Below are 19,793 nucleotides of genomic sequence, written 5' to 3'. Positions count from 1 at the left end.
AAAGATATCAGACAAGGTGGGTGGTGTTATTATGGCTCTGGAGTTTCAGTGTACTTAAGCAGCCACACCCTTACTGAGTGTCAACTAAGAGTGTGTGTGCGTGTGTGTGTGTATGTGCCTAGGTGTGGAAGTGAGACTTGGAGGTAAACAGTATTTGTTGATCGGCAATGTAATGTCTTAGTCATCAGGGCTGTATCATATTACATTACATTTTTATTATAGATGTACACTTGTTAGCCATTATCTTTTCTGTGTCATTTATGACATTTCTGTTGGATTTTTTACTAAATAAGATCTGTGTGACCAACCCCCAAAAATCTTTTTCACATGGTCTAACATTTAAACGCAGTATCAGGATTTTAATAAAATGTACTGCAGGTTTAAACAAGTAGTCGAAAATGAAAGCACTTCATGACCAAGAAACATCAAACAAGTTGTATGATTCAACACTTCCTTTGGAAATCATGACAAAAAAGCACAACAGTGCCTAATTATAGGTTTGCATGCCATTATCCTAAGATAGAGCATCAGGACAAATGCTATTTGGATATTCAGTGGAGTAGCAGGATGAACTGATGTTCTACTGTTTGCACTCAGCGCCCTCTGCTGTTGACAGTTGAAGACCAGACAGAGGTGAAGGCGGAAGGGCAAAGCAGAGAGGATGAAAGTGGGAATTGCCACACAAAACGAAACAACCACACAGCACACAGTTTGCCTTTGATTATGTGTGATTTTTATTCATAGTATACTCAACATATGTATGGGAAAACCTTCCTCTGTTACAGTGGTAAGTCAAAATATGTAGCATTCACCCCTCAACTACAGCAAAAGAAAAATATAATAGAGTTTAGTTTAACTTCATTGTTGTCTTTGGCTTCCCCACATAAAATTACAGTAGTACACAGACCATCCATACAAGTGGACAAGGAAATAACAACAGATAGCAGCAGCAATAGGTAAAAAGAAAAGAAAAGGAAAAATCTACTTAAAATCAGGTGCAGTCATTTGCATTGAGTGCCTATAGCACATGGAACAAAAATATTTCTTATAAATGTTCTTGCTTGCTCTTGGTACCCTGAATTGGCGGCCTGATGGGAGCAGATCAAATTCTAAATTTAAGGGGTGTGAAGCATCCCCAGATATCTGTCTGGCCTTCCTGAGTACTGCCTTGCCAACTGTGATGTTGTCTGTAGGAGACTGTCACTCAAAAAAATAGCTTAGAAATATAGTAACTAATGTTAACACTAATGCAAACTACCTAAAAAGCTTAAATTAAATTACTTACTCTGATCTCAACAGTGTTGAACAGTTTTTTTTATGCTATTGTGAGAACTGAAGGTCTCAAGAAATGTGAAAGTTGTCTAAACTTTGCACCCTTGTTTATATGAATTCATGGTATTCTTGTTGGACTCATACACGTGTTTATGATGAATAAGATCAGTCTCAGCCATGAGGAAGAGATGTTTAACCACCGCCTGCCAGGAAATCCCCCCTCTCCATGACTGAGCACAGCCCAGAACAAAGTACAAAACTTGAGTATTTTTTTTCCCCCACCGCCGCCAGAGGTCGCTCGTGTCCCATTTGTATCTTATAGGCTGGGCGACTGACTAACTGCGTCTCAACACTTTATTGCTCTGCCGGAGTTTGTCGGTAATGAGATTCTTCCACAAGCAAAACGCATCTGGAGCAGCTTTTATTTAACCAAGTCTGAATGAAAATAAACTACTAGCCAAAAAACAAAACAAAACCCAATGCGACTTCAATGCAAAACTAAAGAAGGAAGATTTTGCGTTTAACTATCCGCTTAGATGTGGTGCTGAAATGCACTGAACAGCGCGTGAACAGCAAGAAGAGAACAAATAGCTATATCCACCAGAGGAAAAATGTTTCCGCTCATATATAAGAAGAAGTTTTGTGCAGGATTAAACAAGACTTTGCCGAGATATAACCCGTCAGACATGTGCCAACAGAGAGTGGACCTGCGGGGAGAGAGCTGAGGTGAGCGCTACCTGCTGTATGCGCCTCCACGTCATACGCATGATGTTCAGCCTTTACATTGATGCACGTCCCCATGCGCGAGCTTTTATAATTGCCAATTATTGTTCTCAGAGACACGCTTGCAATTTATTTAGTCGTGTAAAGCTGTAGCCTGGATACAGGAGACAGCGTCCTTGGTATTTGTGATTGTAAAGAGCCAGAGGAGAAAGATGGCCGAGGGGGGAAGACTGATAATTTGAAGACTTGCCAGGGGTACATTGTCAAATTCAAAAGGCATTTCAAAGAACCAAACCATTCACTTTTTCATTCTCTCCTCTTTTTTTCTCTTCCTTCTCTGTCTTTTTCCCCTCCTTTCTTTCTTTTCGCACGGTTGCAGGCCGTTTGAATCGACCAATGGGCCTTCAAGTTAGAGACATTGGAATGTAAATGAGCCCAGCGCGTGCTCCCGGCGCAGTGAAAGCTCGGGATTGTTTATTGAGCTCCCGGAGCCACGCGCCTTGCCCGGGGGAGTCGGCGTGCAGAAGAATCACACAGCGGGGCGGGGCCTCGCCACGAAGCGTGCGTCTCCAAAAAAAAAAAAAAAAAAAGGGGGTGGGTTGTGGGGCGCGTGTTGAAAAAGAGGAGTGCTGCCAAAGTTTGGGTCAGATCGGCTCGTGGAGTAAGCAGTGAAGTGAGACTTGGACTAGAGTTAGCCACACGGTGCCCACGCGAAGGACACGAGAGCTGTGCACTGCCAACCCCTCTCTGCTCTTCCTCCTCTCCTAAGTGCCACTGTTTTGGGCCCGCGCGCAATCGCCCCCTGTGCATCCATCACTTTCACAACAACTGTCAAGAGAGATGGAAACTACAACCATCACCACCACGCAGACTGCATTCACCTTTGGACTTACTGAAAGACACGCCAGCCTCAGTCTGCACGCCCCGGCCCAGGACTGCGTCGTCCCCGCCGTGCACCCCAGCAACAATAACATCACCAGCGCTGCCGATTACCAAAGCAAGACCAAGGTGCTGAAGAGACAGCGCTCCAGCTCGCCGGAGCTCCTGCGCTGCAAGCGGCGCCTGAGCTTCAACGGCCTCGGCTACTCCATCCCCCAGCAGCAGCCCGTGGCGGTGGCCCGGCGGAACGAAAGGGAGAGGAACCGGGTCAAGCAAGTCAACATGGGCTTCCAGACTCTGCGCCAGCATGTGCCAAACGGCGCTGCCAACAAGAAGATGAGCAAAGTGGAGACCCTGAGGTCTGCGGTGGAGTACATCAGGGCTTTACAGCAACTCCTGGACGAGCATGACGCCGTGTCGGCTGCTTTCCAATGCGGACTGCCGTCGCCGACACTTTCCAACAGTTACTCCGCCGACCCGGAGTCGCCTCACTCCACCTACTCATCAGATGAAGGCGGCTACGAGCCGCTGAGCTCCGAGGAGCAGGAGCTGTTGGACTTTACAACCTGGTTCGACAGGTACTGAGAGTGACAGCGTCATCGCCGCGCAGCAGAGTCTGTGCGTAAAAGAAAAAAAGCAGCTGACCTCTTTCACAAACGCTGACAAAGACTTGATGAAGGCGTCAGATCAGTCTCGCTCTCGGTGCTTGGAAGTGATCTGTTGCCTCCCTCCCCTCGCGCGGGCTGCTTCTGCAGGAGCAAAGCAATAGTGAGAAAGAGAAAGAGAGAGAGAGAGAGTGTGGAAGAGGGAACCTCTTGTTGCATAGAGTATAAATAGTCGCCCTGAAGGAGGGAGCTGGACTCACTGGAAGTAAAGAACTGTTGATGTTTTTTGCTTGAATAAGTGCAATTAATACGTGCCACAGCAGCAGGCTCTGTAGAGACGCTGCTGTGGCTTCAGAGGACTTGTGGTGATGATGATGGTGATGATGGTGATGATAAGTGTTTCATCAGAAGCAGGACTGCCTTCCTCTGCTGCCACATCTGTTGGAGAACACAACAAAGATGATGCGTAAACAGACTTTCTTATGTGATGTACATTGCCCCCCTCCCTTCTCTCCTCCCCCTTTTCATAACAAAACTGTATCAACGACTTGTGTTGTTTGTTTTTTATCATGAAGACTTATTTTTGTACATTGAGTCAGAACATCCACTGCCACTATCCCCTCCCACTCCCTCCTGACAGTGTCATGGGAACCACCAACTGTCAGAGGAACAGTTGAGCTGAGTTGGCAGCTGTGTTGTGACTGGACAGCAATACCGAGGCTACTACCTGTGACAGATTGTAGTTGTTTTGTTTTGTTTGTCGAGACCTTTATTAATGTATGCACTTGTTCTCCATTTCTCCGTAGCCTAAAATGTAAATATTTGATCTTAACAGATATATTTTGTGTAAAACAACTTTTATAAATAAAGATGAATCTATTTATATTAGATGTTTTTTGCAGTGACTTTGATTTCTTTGGCTGATGATACATATATTTACCCTCGTGTATGTGTGTAAGAGAGAGAGAGTGAGTGAGAGAAAGAGAGAGAGAGTGAGAGAGGGGTGTGTGTGTGTGTGTGTGTGTGTGTGTGTGTGTGTGTGTGTGTGTTAGTGCCGGCGGTAATTGAGCAAACTAGGGAGCCTCTCTTTCTATTCAAAGCCCTGGCCTGACCTTTTCCCGACTTGGTTTGGCACACGGGGGAAAATTGCGCAGCTGGGTGAGCACTCAATAACCATTATAGACGTGCACCTTCTACAGCGCTTTGTCTGCATTCACGACCGGGAGATTAATATTACGTTTCATGCATTGCATTGTTTCTTTTGCATACTCTGCCTTTACCCAATAGCCCAGAGGGCCTGAAGCGGGGGGTGGGGGGGTGCAATTCACTCCGCTCAAAGGGTATAGACACTTTGAAATACGGCCTGGGGAAAGTCAGCAAGACAATGAGTCGGGTCAAAATTCTTATTGCCCGATTGAGATCAATCTAAATAAAACCCGGGGTTGTAGACTAGTTGTATCCCCAACTGTGTTTTTCACGGCGCACACAGCCTCAATCAAAAAGCCTATCTCCTGGCGAAATGGGGAGCACAACGCCCCATAGTGTGCACTATTGTGTACGCCTTTGCGCCTCATTATGCGAATTATGGAAGATCTTCTATTGTAAATAAACACCGTGATGCCAGATTCAGCGAGGCGGAGAGAGAAATAACTGGTCTAATTTCACCTGGTGCTCTCTGTGGGGAGTGGAAAATTGGGAGCAGGAGAGGCTTGATTGAAACTGGTCTCATAAAAACCGAGAGGCTACCAGACAGTCAATATTAAAACGTAAACGCACGAAAAGAGTAGGCTATGAGCAACAGTAGGTCAGAACAGCAGAAGTTACACAGCTGGACTGTTGGAATATGACCAGAAAGTAACAGACTGAATCAAGAGTGGGATATTCTCTCTCTCTCTCTCTTTTTTTTGCACCTGAAAGAGTGATACGCATATGCACGCTCCATCTCTCCCTCTCTCTTACACCCCCCTCTCTCTCTCTCTCTCTCTCTCTCTCTCTCTCTCTCACACACACACACACACACACACACACACACACACACACACACACACACACACACACACACACACACACACACACACACACACAGGCCTGCAGGTGTGAGCCACGTGCCTGTAGTCGGTGACAAAGGCTCCGAGGCTTCCATTGGTTAACGGCTCGCGTATAGCCTGCGCGAGCCCCGTCTGAGAGGGCAGTGACAAAAATCAAACAAGTGATAAATGACATTAATTAAGCTCTGCTTTATATCCTCCTACGTCACCGGGACTCAAAAAAGACAAATCAATGCTAGACGTAAAACACCCCGCTGATCCATTATTACAGGGCTGAAATGGACTTTCTTGTGTCGTTCAGTGTCAGGCAGAGGCCAGCCCAGGGCGCAAAGTGAAAATAAGCGCTCGTCTCTTGTCCTCTTAAGATGGATATGTAATTTTATCCTCAGGAGGAGCAGGGGCGAAAATAGATTTATTCATGTCATTTTGTCGGTGGGTCATTTTCACTTTGACAATACATAAGGGCGATGTTAATTTTGGGGGTAATCCAATGGTTAACAATCAATCACATGCAGCCAAATTATGCGTGCGTTTTCGTGCGCAAAAGCCATGATGTATGCGCAAACCACGGGGGACTATAATATAAGACCAAATTGGCCAAAAGCGGGGTGACGAGAGGTCATCTGTTGCTCTGAATGCACTCATCAGGCTGTGTGCCTACAGGCCGTTTTACAAGAACAGGAGGCCATCACTTCTTTCAGTGGGGCGTAAATTACACATTGCTCAACTAGTTTGTGTATATGTTTTGATCCCGTGGGCAAAAAACGTTTATCAGTGTGTATCCCCCACAACATGATTCATTTTAGAAGTAGACAATATTTACATAATAACAGTCCAACCGCAATGATCCTCTCTCTTATTACCTTTCTCTTTAATCAAAATGAGCAACTCAGTGTGATTCATGTATTATGCATTCATTTAGCTGAAGTAAAATACACGTTGGTCTACAATACAGTGTACTATATATCAACATCAAAATAGAATACAGCTGACCGAATTTCAAATTGTTTATCTTTAATTTTCATCAAAGTTAATGGAAGAGAACTGGATTCAATTTGCTCTCCAGGAAAAAAATTCCCCTCATAAATAAGAAATTGGTTATCAGTGGTGATTATGATGACTTGCTCCAAATTTTATGGAATGGACACAAGTGTTCATGGCTGGTCTTTTATCATTTCTGTCCAAAAATGAATATATATAAACTTTGATGAGTTTTATGGATGCTCAACAAGTATTTCAGTTCGAGTCACAAGAAGTGAACCTGTGGTACACACTCTCACTGAACTTACTTCAAACAAACATGCAAACAAAAAATAGCAAGCAAATAAGTTGTCAGTTCATTGACGCAATTAGAACGAATTGGGTTAGGGTTAGGGAGTGTAAGTATACCTCAGAATGGCACATAAAGTGAAGTTGGGGCCGAGCCAACAATGTATGTCAGAGGAACCAAAATTGAGCTGTTGTTTCTTTCAGTCAGTGTTAAGACATAACAGGTGTTTGTACCAAATTTGGCTCATATAGGTGACCCATACTACAAGAGCCATATTGCCACAGTCATGCCAAAAACCTGAATCTGCAAAATTTCAATACTTTTTGTTCAGTGTAAAGACATGTATGCCTGTTCAATGATAAACTGGAACTCTAAAATGACACCACTGATCACACATGAGCCCAGTTTCTACACAACTTTGCAGTCTTTTGCACATGTGTACTCCAATTTATATGAGTTTTCAGGCATTTCAAGTTTACAAATAATTGGTTGTACCTTCAAATGATGTAGTCCACCAAAAGTGGAAACTCGTTGTGTGAAACTCGTCCAATCACAGCTCAGAGCTTCATCCACCTGCAGAGCAACAAGTGCATCAGGGTCTGCAGACTAGAGTCTAAGTCGGTGACTGACCTGAGGGGACCTGACATTGAAATTATCTGAGTCTTCACTCACCAAACATTCACAATTTTACTAATTAGATAAATGTTCTATACCTCACTTGAGTGTACTAAACAGTAAAATATTACACTCTCCACAACAACCTCTCGGTAAGCTTGTGCAATAACTCCATGAACCCACACATTTTAATTTTGCAGGGGGACTGTTAGCTGATATAAATATTGACACACACACTATAGCTTCTCTCTGAAATAGTGATCAGAGCCACAGCTATAAACATGCAAATGTGACAAATACCGTTTCAGACAAAGGAGAGAGGATTAGAGATGGAGCGGTAATGTGGATGGATGAGGAGGTTGCGCACAATCTTGAGCAATGCTTACACAGGCATGTTTACATTAATATAGACAGAAAACATACTGAACTGATTTGGAGTAGACTCCTTATTTACATTAATTACACACGCTCTCTCTCTCTCTCTCTCTCTCTCTCTCTCCCCCCCTCTCTCTCTGTTGACCCCTTGGTAATTAATTAGGTCCTGGATAGTAAAAGTGCAATAGACATGATGATAAGGACCAAAGGACCATTTTTTCTTCATATAGAACAAGTTGTTTTCCATTGTCATTTCTTCCTAAAGAAAGAAGCATATCTAACCTTTAGGTACAGTGGGGCAAACATTTGAACCTATATCGAATAATTTCGTTTTTTGAATTTCAGATTAACTCTTCGTATGAGTTTCCTGTCGCATTGGATATCTGCCAGCGAGTCAGTTTATCATCTAATGCACAGACTTGTTCATGGCTGAGTTTAAGGAATAGGTACATGGATCATTAGATGTGTCAAAATAGGCTTGTCACATTTCATTTAATCAATTCTCTCCCTGTAAGCCATTATCTCATGGCCACTCCAGTGTGCTGGAATACCCTCTTCCCTTTGCCAAAAAGTCTCTCTGAATAGGAATCTTGCTCACAGCCGCCAAGTCACTCTTACTCTCTGACAAAAAAGTCAGTCATTCGACTCATGTTTTTCTTCTATCTTTCTCAAGAAAAAGAGAGAAATCTTTCACTTTTCAAATGAATGTTAAAAAAAAGGAGTTTGAATGCGTGCAGCTCGGCACTTTTAACTGACACCTCTGTATGTGTGTGAATAGGCCCTAAACTTCAGACGACCCAGCAGAGGAGGAACCAAGCACAGGACTGAAGGGTGGAGGGATGCAAGAGGTGGGGATGTGTGGTAGGGTGGAGGCGGTGGGGGCTGTGATTTGCATGGGCCATTGTGCTGCACAAGTTTGGGTGCTTTTTTTTTGGCCTGGGCCCTTTTGGCCATTTACTTCCACTCTGGCTGGCTGTGGCGGGCTGTGAATAGTGTCTGCTCGGAGGAGACACAAAGGCGCTTTTGTGCCGCGGCCGCACCATATTCATCATGTAATGCCTGTAAGACAAATCTGATTGGACGTCTCTGTCACTTTGATGTGGGTCCAGAGTGCGAGTGGCCCTGAGATTGCTAACTTCACTCTCTATTGCCTATTCTGCAGCATTGATATGGGGGTGGAGGCTAGGGGGAGTGAGGAGAGGTGGCTCGCGGGGAGAAGGAGGAGGCAGAGGGGAGAGCAGGCAGGGGGTAGTCCTCATTATTTGCAGGAGCAAATTCATAATAAATTTCCCCATTCTACAAAACCGGGTCGAGATGATTGACACTACTTTACGCCAGGCCGAACAAAAGCCCTGATTTGAGCAGAATACTAAATGAATGGGGCGAGCGTGGACTCAATTCAAACAATTTTAATCTCTCCCTGTCCTCCTCTATTCCTCCTCTCCTCCTCTCTCCCCCTTTCCCTCACACTTACCCTCTTTTTTCAACTCCAACTCTCCTGCCTCTTTTGTCCAGAGCATTCTCATTTTACAGGGTAATTCTACTCCAACGGATGTGCTAATTGTGCTGGGTTAAACTGGATGCTGGTGGACTCCTGTGATACAGAGCTTATTCTTGTCTAATGACTGTAATGATGGCTCAGAGAGACTGCAGCCTGCAGCCTGGAGTGGACTGCTTGTACAGAGCTGGAGAGCAGGGAAATGTTTTTTTTTTTTATTCTTTTTTTTTTACTTTGTACTTGTGTGGGCTGATTGGGAAAGAAGAGCAGGGCTGGAGCCGATGTCTGTGGTTTGTGCAGGGAATAGGATAGTGGATATTAATGGGACCATAAACCGGAGCTGCTACTCAAACAGTAGCATGGAGTGATGCTCTTACAGGCAGGAACCTTATTGTAACCGCAGGTGGATGCTGTCTGGAATCACAAGCTGAGATTGAAGTTGGTAATGGACAGAAAACTCAATGTTCACAATCAGTGAGGTTGGCCTTAAGGAACAAACAGCAACTTCTCGTGTACAAATGAGAATGAAATGATTTAATGTGGTGATACAGAGGAATTTAGGCTCAGGATCAGAGCTGCTCCGGTGCATTCAAGTGTAGTGTCAAGGGCACTTTTCTCCCGTAGTATAATTCCCATTGTATTAAGCATTTAATAATTTAAGATTTAAGATTTCTTCACTATGATCAAGTTTTAAATTCAGGGATTCAAACCTTAAAAACACAGCAGTTTCAATTTTAGTTATGTGAGTAGTAAAATCCAGATTTGGGCAAAGCCTTGCTGGGTTAAACTGGAATAGTTGCACTGTCACAGGGAGAGATGCTAGTGACCTGTCAAATCTTCAACATCTTCAACAGGCAGCTTTTTGAGCCTGAATCGTCCTTTACAGGAACAATAATATAGTATAATAATAATACATTTGGGTTTGTCCAATCTGCTAAATAGAGCAGAAGATGTGTGGTAGCTAATATACAGTTTAAAGGACCTGTGTTGTCCTGGTGGCTCATGTGGAGTGTTTACCATTTAGGCCCAGTCATTACTGCAGTGGCCTGGGTTCAAGTTCAGCCTGTGGCTTTTTGCTGCTTACAGTATAATCCCCTCACCCTCTCTCCCCCAACTTTTCCTGTCTCTCTCTGAAGACAAAAAGCCTGAAAAAATAACAGTTTAACTTAAAAATGGTCCCCATTATTTTACATTTTGTGTTTTTATGTTGATACCTATGAGGAGATAAACCAATCAGGAGAGAGGCTCTGTGCCTCTCTGGAAAATCTGGGCTCGAGCTCAAGCGTAGTGACTGTTGTGACATCACAAAGTTACAGAGGGGCTTATGGGCTTGTTTTAAGGCTCAGTTTCTGCGTACAGGCTATGTGCACACTTTGATACTCTCACTGTATTAATATAGGATACAAACCTGCTTTATAATCAAAAGAGACATGATAGCTGTACACAATAATTGTCCTTTAAGACACTTGATCATTGGTGTCAACATTGTGGTTCTATCTTAAACAAAAACTCCTATTTGTTTCATTATATGTTTTCATACTGTCAGTTAAACATTGATTCCAGTATGACCATCAATATGTTTGTGGCTCATAGGCCTCCCATCAGCTTATCACAGCCTCACCCATCCTGTCCTGTTCTGCCTTCACTTTTGTGATGATGACATGAGAAAGAAGAGGGTAACTCCCTTTAACTGTCTTTCTGAAAACATGTTACGTGCGGGCTTGCTGTGTGTATGTGCCTTTGTCTTTGTGTGTGTGTGCGTGTTTAAATAGCTTTCACCCATTCCCTTGTGTAGATCAGGTGCATACCTTCACTCAACAATACATTGTAATGTCTCAATGTTTGTGTATTTGTGGACTGTTGTGCAAATTTCATCTGTGTGTCAGAGGTCTCACCTCTAACCCCAAAAACCACTGTTCTACTCGTACTTTCTTTTTCATTCAGAGCAAGACTTACTCCTCCCTACACACACACGCAAACGCACACACACACGCGTCACGTCCCAGGGTCTTCCGCAGGTTGGAGCTTGCCCCTGGAGAACCTGTTCACAGTGACACACCATGGCTTCTTCAGTCTCTGACATGCATCGCCCTCAGCTGCAAATCACATGCTTCACTCTCCTATTGTTCAATTCACACAGACAGTGGGACACGTAGATATTTTCTTTTATATGTCTTGTGAATGTCTCTGCATGACACAATGGAGGTACCTTCTTTATAGTATCTAAGCTTAGTGTACACTTGCTTCTGGTCATGAAAGGGTTGTGTGTAAGGACTCTGAAAAGAGACATGAAAGCACATGCAGGATTAGAACAACAACAACAACGACCAACAAAAAAAGGGGGTTTTAAGCGAAGGTGCCTCAGTGATGTTAAAAAACCACAGCTGGGCTTTGTCTGGGGTGTCTGGTTTCACAGCCTTGATCTTGGCAGCACAGGGCTACGTAAGTATATTTGGGTATTATCTATCCCCGTAATATTACTCATACTGTCTTTAATCTCTTTGTAGTCCTCAAATAAATTCATTGGAACAACATGACTAATACTGCAATTCATTACAATTTCAACCGGTGACTTGGGTAATTTCCATTTTTAACGACTTAAGACTTCAGCTTCTGCCAGTTGTAGCTGCAAATACACCTTTTATTAATGAATTGATTTCTATTAATTCTTTTAAATTAACTATTCATTTGACAGTTTTATTTCTCTCATCACTTATACACTTACACAAGCTTACAAAATGTATTTTTATTGTAAAATCGACTAAACTGTTTATAAAGTATGAGCTTCACCCTGGCCAACTACAACAGTTGAACACTCAAATCATTAGAATAACAGCTAGCTTAATATACTATACAACATAATAACAAAGGGCAACTGTTCTACACCTCTTCTTAGTTAACCTATCTACCTATTATCTTTAATGACACATTTTAATATGATGAAACAAGAAGATCGCTTCACTGCACTCCATGACGTGTAAAACTGATTTGCATTAGAGCAACTGAAAACATCACATTTTCCTGGCAACCGTTTCACTTCTTTTAAGAAAAAAAATTATTTTTATATGACTCAGTCAGAATGTGATTCTCCTTCTTTCCGTCCTTCTCTCATCTCACGTACACACACACACACACACACACACAAATCCATACCAGGTCCCCCTGCACCCCACAACCTATTATCAGCAGAGATGCCCTGGCTTATAGAGTCCTGCCCCCTCCCTAAAACAAGGTAAAGGGAGGATTAGTGAGCACCATTTAGGGCCTCCTTTCAGGCCCCCATTTAATTTCATTAGCTTGTGACCTATCCAGTTAATTATTTTGATCTGGCCAAAGGCTTGGCCTGCTTTTAATGATCCTGACTGACTCACCGCCCCCATCAGAATGCACAATACTTAACACACCCATTGAGGGCGAGGAATAAGAGGAGTGAAAGGGGAAGAGGAGAGAAAAGAGAAAGATTGAAAGTGGCATTTACCAGTCACCAGCAGAGGCTGTATGGAAAGGAACCCGGTGATGGCAGGGTGGCGTAACGCCCTCAGACTTTTTGTCAGAATATACTATTGTCCCTCACTGATGGAGTGGCTCTCCCCTTTAAAGGGGCGAAATCATTGCAGAGCTTTAAGCTGATTTCAGAGGAAAAAAGGATGGAATAAAAGACAAGGAATCCACTGCACCTCCTTAAAAATAACAGTGATGGAAGAAAAAAGGTGGCCTTTAGAAATCATTCATCTGAAGTGTAATGGCATTGAGGAATTGTTCAGTTGCTATTGGGACATTCAGGGGGAGCAGATACAGTGTTGTGACATGTGAAGTGTTATGTTATGTTGAGATAGAGAGAGAGAGCACACAGAGAATACTTAGGAGGACAAAAGTAATGCCTGAAGGATATACCTCCAGGTGAATCAAACTGCTCCTCTCCTCTCCTCTCCTCTCCTCTCCTCTCCTCTCCTCTCCTCTCCTCTCCTCTCCTCTCCCCTCCTCCACCTGTCTCTCTGTTGCTGCTGCACACAGTCTGCACTAATTGCCAGTATTTGTTCATCCTGTGTGTGTTTGTGGAGGGATAGCTTCCGTTTACCCATGGCCACGCAGCTTCATTTTGAATGCAAACACAATAAGATCTAAGCAGCTTGTGCCATTTAGCGCCTTATAAGCATGCCACCCAATACATTTCTGATTTTATCCAAACACGGAGGATGAAAAGTTTCAGAGGTGGAGCAAGCTGATGGTTTGGGTTAGTCTGATATTCCCTTTTTTCCCCTCTCTTCTTTTCCGTTCTCTCTAAGTCTGTTTTTGTGCCTTGTATTTGCTTGCAGTGCTGCTGGCCAGTTTACTCTGTCTGGCTATGCATGTAAAGAGTGTCCCCTCTTTGTTCCAGCCTTGGGCCCACAGCCAAGCTCCCCCTTCAAAACTTAAGCCACACACACACACACACACACACACACACACACACACACACACACACACACACACACATGCACACACACATACACATACACAAACCCTCGCACACACAATACCCCCCGCCCCCCCTTCACACACACCCTTTTTTTTAACTCTCTCAAACAACTCTCTCCCTCTCCCCTGTGCTGCCCTCAAATTGCAAATAACAAAAAAGGAGGATAGAAGCAGAGAGACAAGCATCACTTTAAAAAGCAGGTGTCCAGAACTTTTCAGTGCTCGTCGATTTCAAATGGAGACCCTTTAACCTCTGCGCTTTTCTAGCTGGTGGCTGAGGTAGCCAGTCAGAAGCCTAATCAGTCTCGTCTGACAATACTGGGAGGTTGAGAGCTGTCAGTCTTTCTTTCAGACGGACTCCAATGAAGCCGTGGCAGGGGAACCCCTGATTGATTAGTGCCTCTTTATTGAAGTGCGAGTGTGTGTGTGTGTGTGTGTGTGTGTGTGTGTGTGTGTGTGAGGAAGAGTGAGTGTGTGTGTGTCTATAGGGGCCCAGCCAGGAAGCTTTATTTAAATCCAGCCAGAGAGAGTACTATAATTATGACTTTTTCTTTCTGCTGGTCGGTTAAAGCTGACAGAGAGGGTTCTTATGGCTCACTTCACTCTCTCAGCCTCCTAAAGAGAGATTATTACTGCCCCTAAGAGCTTGGGCGAGTCAGGCTCATCAGTGTGGCTTTGTAGACCTGAGAGAAGGGCCAGGTCCAGAGTAGGACTCTAAAACGACAAAAAAAAGGGTGGAGGACTGAGATGAAGACAAGTCACTGTGTAATCCTATTTCAGCCTTATTCATTGATGCCAGGGCACTGAGCAATTTCTGTGCCCAGTTTTTCAAATAAATGAAACCAGACAAACTTCTACCAAGGAAGTGCTAGTCCACCACTATCATTGGGTAGTGGGGGTATGTGTCACCTCCAAACAAACAAACAAACAAACAAATAAACAAACGAACACAAGCAGAAGCCGACTGGGGGTCAGATAAATTAGTAAAATGTGACTGATCCTGTGTGGCCCTGTTGGTAGGTGGTCTTCCTCCTCTCCCTTTTCTGTCACTCTCTCTGACGCTCTCTGCTTTTTATCAGGTCATGCACTATCAGTATGTGTCTGCGTCCCCTCCGCTGTCCCCTCTGTGAATCCTTGCAATTGCATTCGCTTGCTGGCTGGGCCTTAGCCCTGCTTCTATTGTTCAGTGACAGCTCCTATCTGCTGACCATTCTAAGATGTGTGTGTGTGTGTGTGTGTGTGACTGTGTGTGCTCACCTGCTCTGTCGCTGTGGCCGCTTTATGATTTATACTTTTTTTTTTTTGTTACCTTACTTTCATTTGTAGATTCTGTTTTATTGCAGATAAAACAAGTAAACACATTCTAGTGTAAGTCCACAGGGGTCACATGTGGGTAAGGAGAGTAATTACTCTGCACTGGCCCTATTTAAGAATGCTATAAAACCACTAAAGTGAGATCCCATTCAAACATAGTAAATCTATAGTTTCTGCCACACTAGTGAAAGGGAGAGTGATTTATTTTTGGCAGGCCTGAGTCATAATTAGGAGAACAGTCATAATTAGGATGCAGATAAGTTACAAGAACTGTAAGCAGTAGCCTATGTGATTCATTGGACCATTGGAGATGTTGCATTCTACTTTATATAACTATAATCTGCATATAAAGTCAAAAGAAATAGAACTCCAACTGTGGAAAAATAGCCACTGCACTCATACTGATGCTCTGAATTTATACTGATGTATTTGCAAGTTTGAAGCATGGAATTAGATGGAAACACTGAAAGTGTTTTTGTTTTCAAGTACAGTATTTGAGTAAATGTACTTTATTACTTTCCACCACCTGACTAGGATTTTGCAGTTTATCTGTTCAGACAACATAGGTCACCATGTGTGCGTCCGTAAGTGTGTTTTTGTTTGTGTTTTGATTGTGTTTGTGTGAGTTGAGTCTGTTCACATTGTATTTGGGCCGTTGTAACATGCACCTCTGGGTGTGGCAAGATTTTAGTTCTACTGACAGTGTCGTTGTTTACATGGTCAGACCAATGACACAGTTGAGCACACATACACACACACACACACATCCAGGACCTTCAGGTTGTTCCAGAGCCCTTGAACCACATTGTGTTTCTGTGCTTCTGTGGTGCTGCTGACATAACACATCACAATTACTGTCACTCCTCAAACCTGACCAATTGGTGTGTACCTGCACGTGGAGGCAGGCTTACCTCCATGAAGAGTTCCTAAGTTTGTCCTCATGGCTCTGTATTGAATTGTATTTATGAGTGAGTGAAAAATGAGCTCTAGTTCCACCAGCCCTCACAGATTCAACGTGTTTTGTGCTTTTGTAACGCTCCCCTTAAGTGCAGCGCTTTCATCTTCAGTCACCTTGTTCTTGTGTGAATAGCAGTAAAGCAAAACTGGATGCAGTGATAGACCTCAGAGTCAATATTTAGATCCAGGCAGAGAGAACTAATTTTTCTCCCTTATGTCTTTTTGTTGCCAGCGGTAACAATTTTTTTTTTTTTTTTTTGCCTATGCTGCCATTGAGAGCAAACAGGACAGGCAGCTCTTGTCATTTGACTCCTGGGATTAACAGAGGCAAAGGGTGTAATCCTAACACTTTGAAGTGTGTAAAATCTTAGAAGGTCATATCAAACAGAAAATTTCGAAAAGACCTATCATTGTTATATCTCAATAGAAACCGTCAGGCTGCTTTCAGCTTTGAACATCCCTTGATTCTGCCTTTTCCATCATGGAGAGGTACTGTCTTTAGAAATACAAAAGAAACAAAGAAGAATTAAAAAGAAAGACTCACCACACCCATTCAGTTTAAATATCTGCCTTATAATGAGCATAAAAAGCATATCTCCTTGTTTTTTTTGCATGTGTTTTGGGTTAATTTTCGATGGCATGTGGCAGCAGGTCTGGCCCGTTCACCATTAATCGCAATTTGTTAGATAACAACCTTATACTTGCTCTCTCTTTTCCCCTCATGTCCTGTCCAGGTTCATGGCCTCCTCAGATATCGAGTGTCCAATGGTAAACATACAGGCATCAATAGATACAGCTACGCCTGCTTAAGCATTAACCACGTCACCCATAAGTGAGTGAATGCACAGGTCCTCCCATAGAGTCTCAATCTGTCACAGACACACACACGCACACACTCACACCTGTGTGTAGCATGTCTTTTAGTTGGAGGGGGAAAATTCCGACATGGGACCATTTATCAGGGGGAGAAGGGAAGCGATTAGATATTGGTGATAAAGATTTTAAGTCAACATAGCGGCAGGTGTTGAGCGCTTTTTACTGCACACGAGTGACTCCACTCCTGGGTCTTTATGGGCAATAAAGATGAAACCCTTCTTCCCTTCATCCCGTCATCTACCTCACAGTTCTCCTCTCTTCGCCAGAGTCCAGGCTGAGGCTTTCCCATCTTGCAGACAGAAGAGCAAATCAATCTATGGTGGAAACACTAAATGCCCCAACCAAGCGCCCCTTCACAACACAAAAAGTTATGTAATTGTAAACAAAAAAGTCCAGTTCCATATCATTGGCAACAATGTATTCTATAATGGTTTTAGAGACTAGCATTTACCTTAATGGTATTTTGGGCATTGCTGCTATTGATCCACACTGTAAGTGATGGCTGTCATCGCTGTAAGTGATGACATTTTAATGTCATACCTGACATTAAAATGAATAGGATAATAGAATAAAGTATTTTTCTTTACTTAGTGAAAGAGCACAAGTAGTTTCAGCTATAACTCACCAGTACACCGGCAATCTAGGCCTATTTGTCCTCTATTATTTCCTGAATAATTAAGTACCTATAGTATAATTTATATCTAGGCTTAAAACTGAAGGGTTACTCCCCAAGACTATTCCATAAAAAAAAATGTTTGTCAAATATCAAAACAGGATAAAAAGAGTCAACGTATTTCAATACAGTTTGCAGCTCATAAAACTTGTGGAGGCATTGAGTGCAGAAAGAATTGATGCTTCAGACTAGCCCAGAAGCTCATACAATTTTTCATGCTGTGACAGGCTCTTACTCAAGAACTATAGATCACTCTGCTGCAATAACAGGACATTCACAACTATTTAAACGGATAAATGTTGAGACGGTGCACCGCCCTGTTCTAATTGCAACCAAAGTTTAAGTCGGCATCTTTCTGGACAAATAAATCAATGCAACAGGTCACTTAATGTACTAAAATGTGTGTGTGTATTTGACTCTGGTGTGTTCAGTGTCACTGCAGTGATAAGTAATCTCCATTTGGAAACAGAGGAATGTGTGATGTGCTTTCACCTTCACTGGGGGGTCTACATTCACTCACCTCTGAGACAACAGTGAAGACCTGCAGCAGCAGCGGTAGCATGTACGAACCTCCCGCTCATTACGAGAGCCACCCACTGAAACCAGCCACTCCGTCAGACTTTGACAGGGATGAAGCCACAGGCCGTGGAAATTAACTAAGTTAACCATTCAGATGCTAGTCTGTGCAGAGAAATGCAGGCAGGGAGAATCTGGTCCATTTGTTCCCTGATCAATCAAAGTCCATTCCTGGCCTTCTTTTTGGTTGGGGATCAAAGAATTAGATTGGATTGTCTTCCTAGTGATCCATTCCTGTTATAGTTTCATCACAATAGACAACAAAAGAATGCCAGTTGGTTTTCCTGCAGGGATTCTTTACAGTATTGGACAAATACAGATGGATGGACAGCATGGACTGGGAGCTATTGTTACACAGTGGGGAGGTTGTCCTGCATCTGCTGCCCACTGGGACCAGTTACTCCACTAATAGTCCAAAAAACATCCACTCACTCAGGCATTGTTGGTGTATTTTGGTACACTATTGTTTGAAATAAAGAGGCAATTTCTGTTGCCTAAACTGAGAAAGTGGGAGTAAATTTCTAATGTCATAATTCACTTTGTTTAGTCATTTTAAATATGCGTGGTTCTTTTCAACATTTATTTTCATTACTTCTGTACTGCATACATAAAAAAATAACCTTCTTTAATCATCTCTGGTTTTCTTAATCTCTTCTATTCCTCATGGCCTCAAGTAAAAGTACCTAAACACAAATGGACACACAAACACACTTGCTTTTGGTTTGCTTGTAAATAAGAGAGATTTAATAGCCCCTTTCAAGATAGCAAAAGGAAAAGAAGGTAAATAGAAATATGATAAAGCAAAGAGGAACCAATAGCTGCTAGTCTGGTGTGCTGCCACAGTTTGCTTAATGTTAAACCAATAAGATAATGCAGGGACCATATTGTCTGGACTCTCTCCATTCAGAGATAGAGCTTGGACTGGGCGATGTGTGGCGTGTGGTCTTAATCCTTGTATCAGTGGCTCTGATTTTCAGTTAGATAGTGAAGCCATGGTGTGTGTGTGTGCACGCTAAGTCACAGATAGTGTTTACAGCCCCCACTCACAGGCAGGTGTAACTTTAAAGTAGAGTAAGCGGTCCTCTGAACTTTGCTCCTCAGACAGTGAGTGTTTTTGGCTTTATTTCTTGGCACAGCTGAGACACAGTTTGTACCAACAGAAAGACAGAGAAGGAGGTTGAGGAGGGACGTTAGACTCGCGAGTTGCCAGTTTCCCCATCAGTAAAACTCACTGTACAACCATCATTACTCTGCCAAACATCTCTCCAGAGAGGCAAGCCTGCCACCCACTGCCCTTCTTCCTCACGCATCTCCATCCCACAGCTCAGCCCCCTTGGCTTTTGCTCCATTACCTCACCACATTGGTGCGCTGCAGGGATGCTTCTGTGTCGCTGTGTGCACGGGGACTTGTTAATTTGTGACCCCGTGTGGAAGAGCGGGGATAAAGGTCGGCTTTGGTGGGGAAACTTGGTTTGACTTCAAAGAGAAAGTGAGCACACTCCTTGCAGTATAAAGTCCAAATTGTCCAGGTGCGTGGCAAGAAAAAGGCTCAGAAGAAACACAGATAGCCAGTACTGATAGGTTTATCCTCTTAATTTCTTTTTAATCCAGGCAGCAGGGGCCTACAACGTACGCGTTTCAGCAACACAGCTTT

General features: G+C 43.3%; 2 protein-coding genes across 2 annotated transcripts in view; one reads left to right on the top strand and one right to left on the bottom strand.

The window, feature by feature from the left end:
* LOC146986056 (GTPase HRas) overlaps positions 1-19,793 on the bottom strand; it is a 236,183-nt gene that overhangs the window by 95,351 nt on the left and 121,039 nt on the right. The gene's annotated exons all lie outside the window — the stretch shown is intronic.
* On the top strand, positions 2,299-4,232 carry ascl1b (achaete-scute family bHLH transcription factor 1b). The gene has a single exon (XM_085779633.1). It carries the CDS (start codon positions 2,836-2,838, stop codon positions 3,457-3,459), a length of 624 nt encoding a protein of 207 aa, XP_085635759.1. The 5' UTR covers positions 2,299-2,835; the 3' UTR covers positions 3,460-4,232.

Source organism: Trachurus japonicus, chromosome 6 (assembly GCF_045865225.1).
Source record: "Trachurus japonicus isolate A0001 chromosome 6, Traja_1.0".
Taxonomy (NCBI): Eukaryota; Metazoa; Chordata; class Actinopteri; order Carangiformes; family Carangidae; genus Trachurus; species Trachurus japonicus.
Note: the sequence above shows the minus strand (reverse complement) of the source record. Positions and strands in the feature narration are given on the sequence as shown.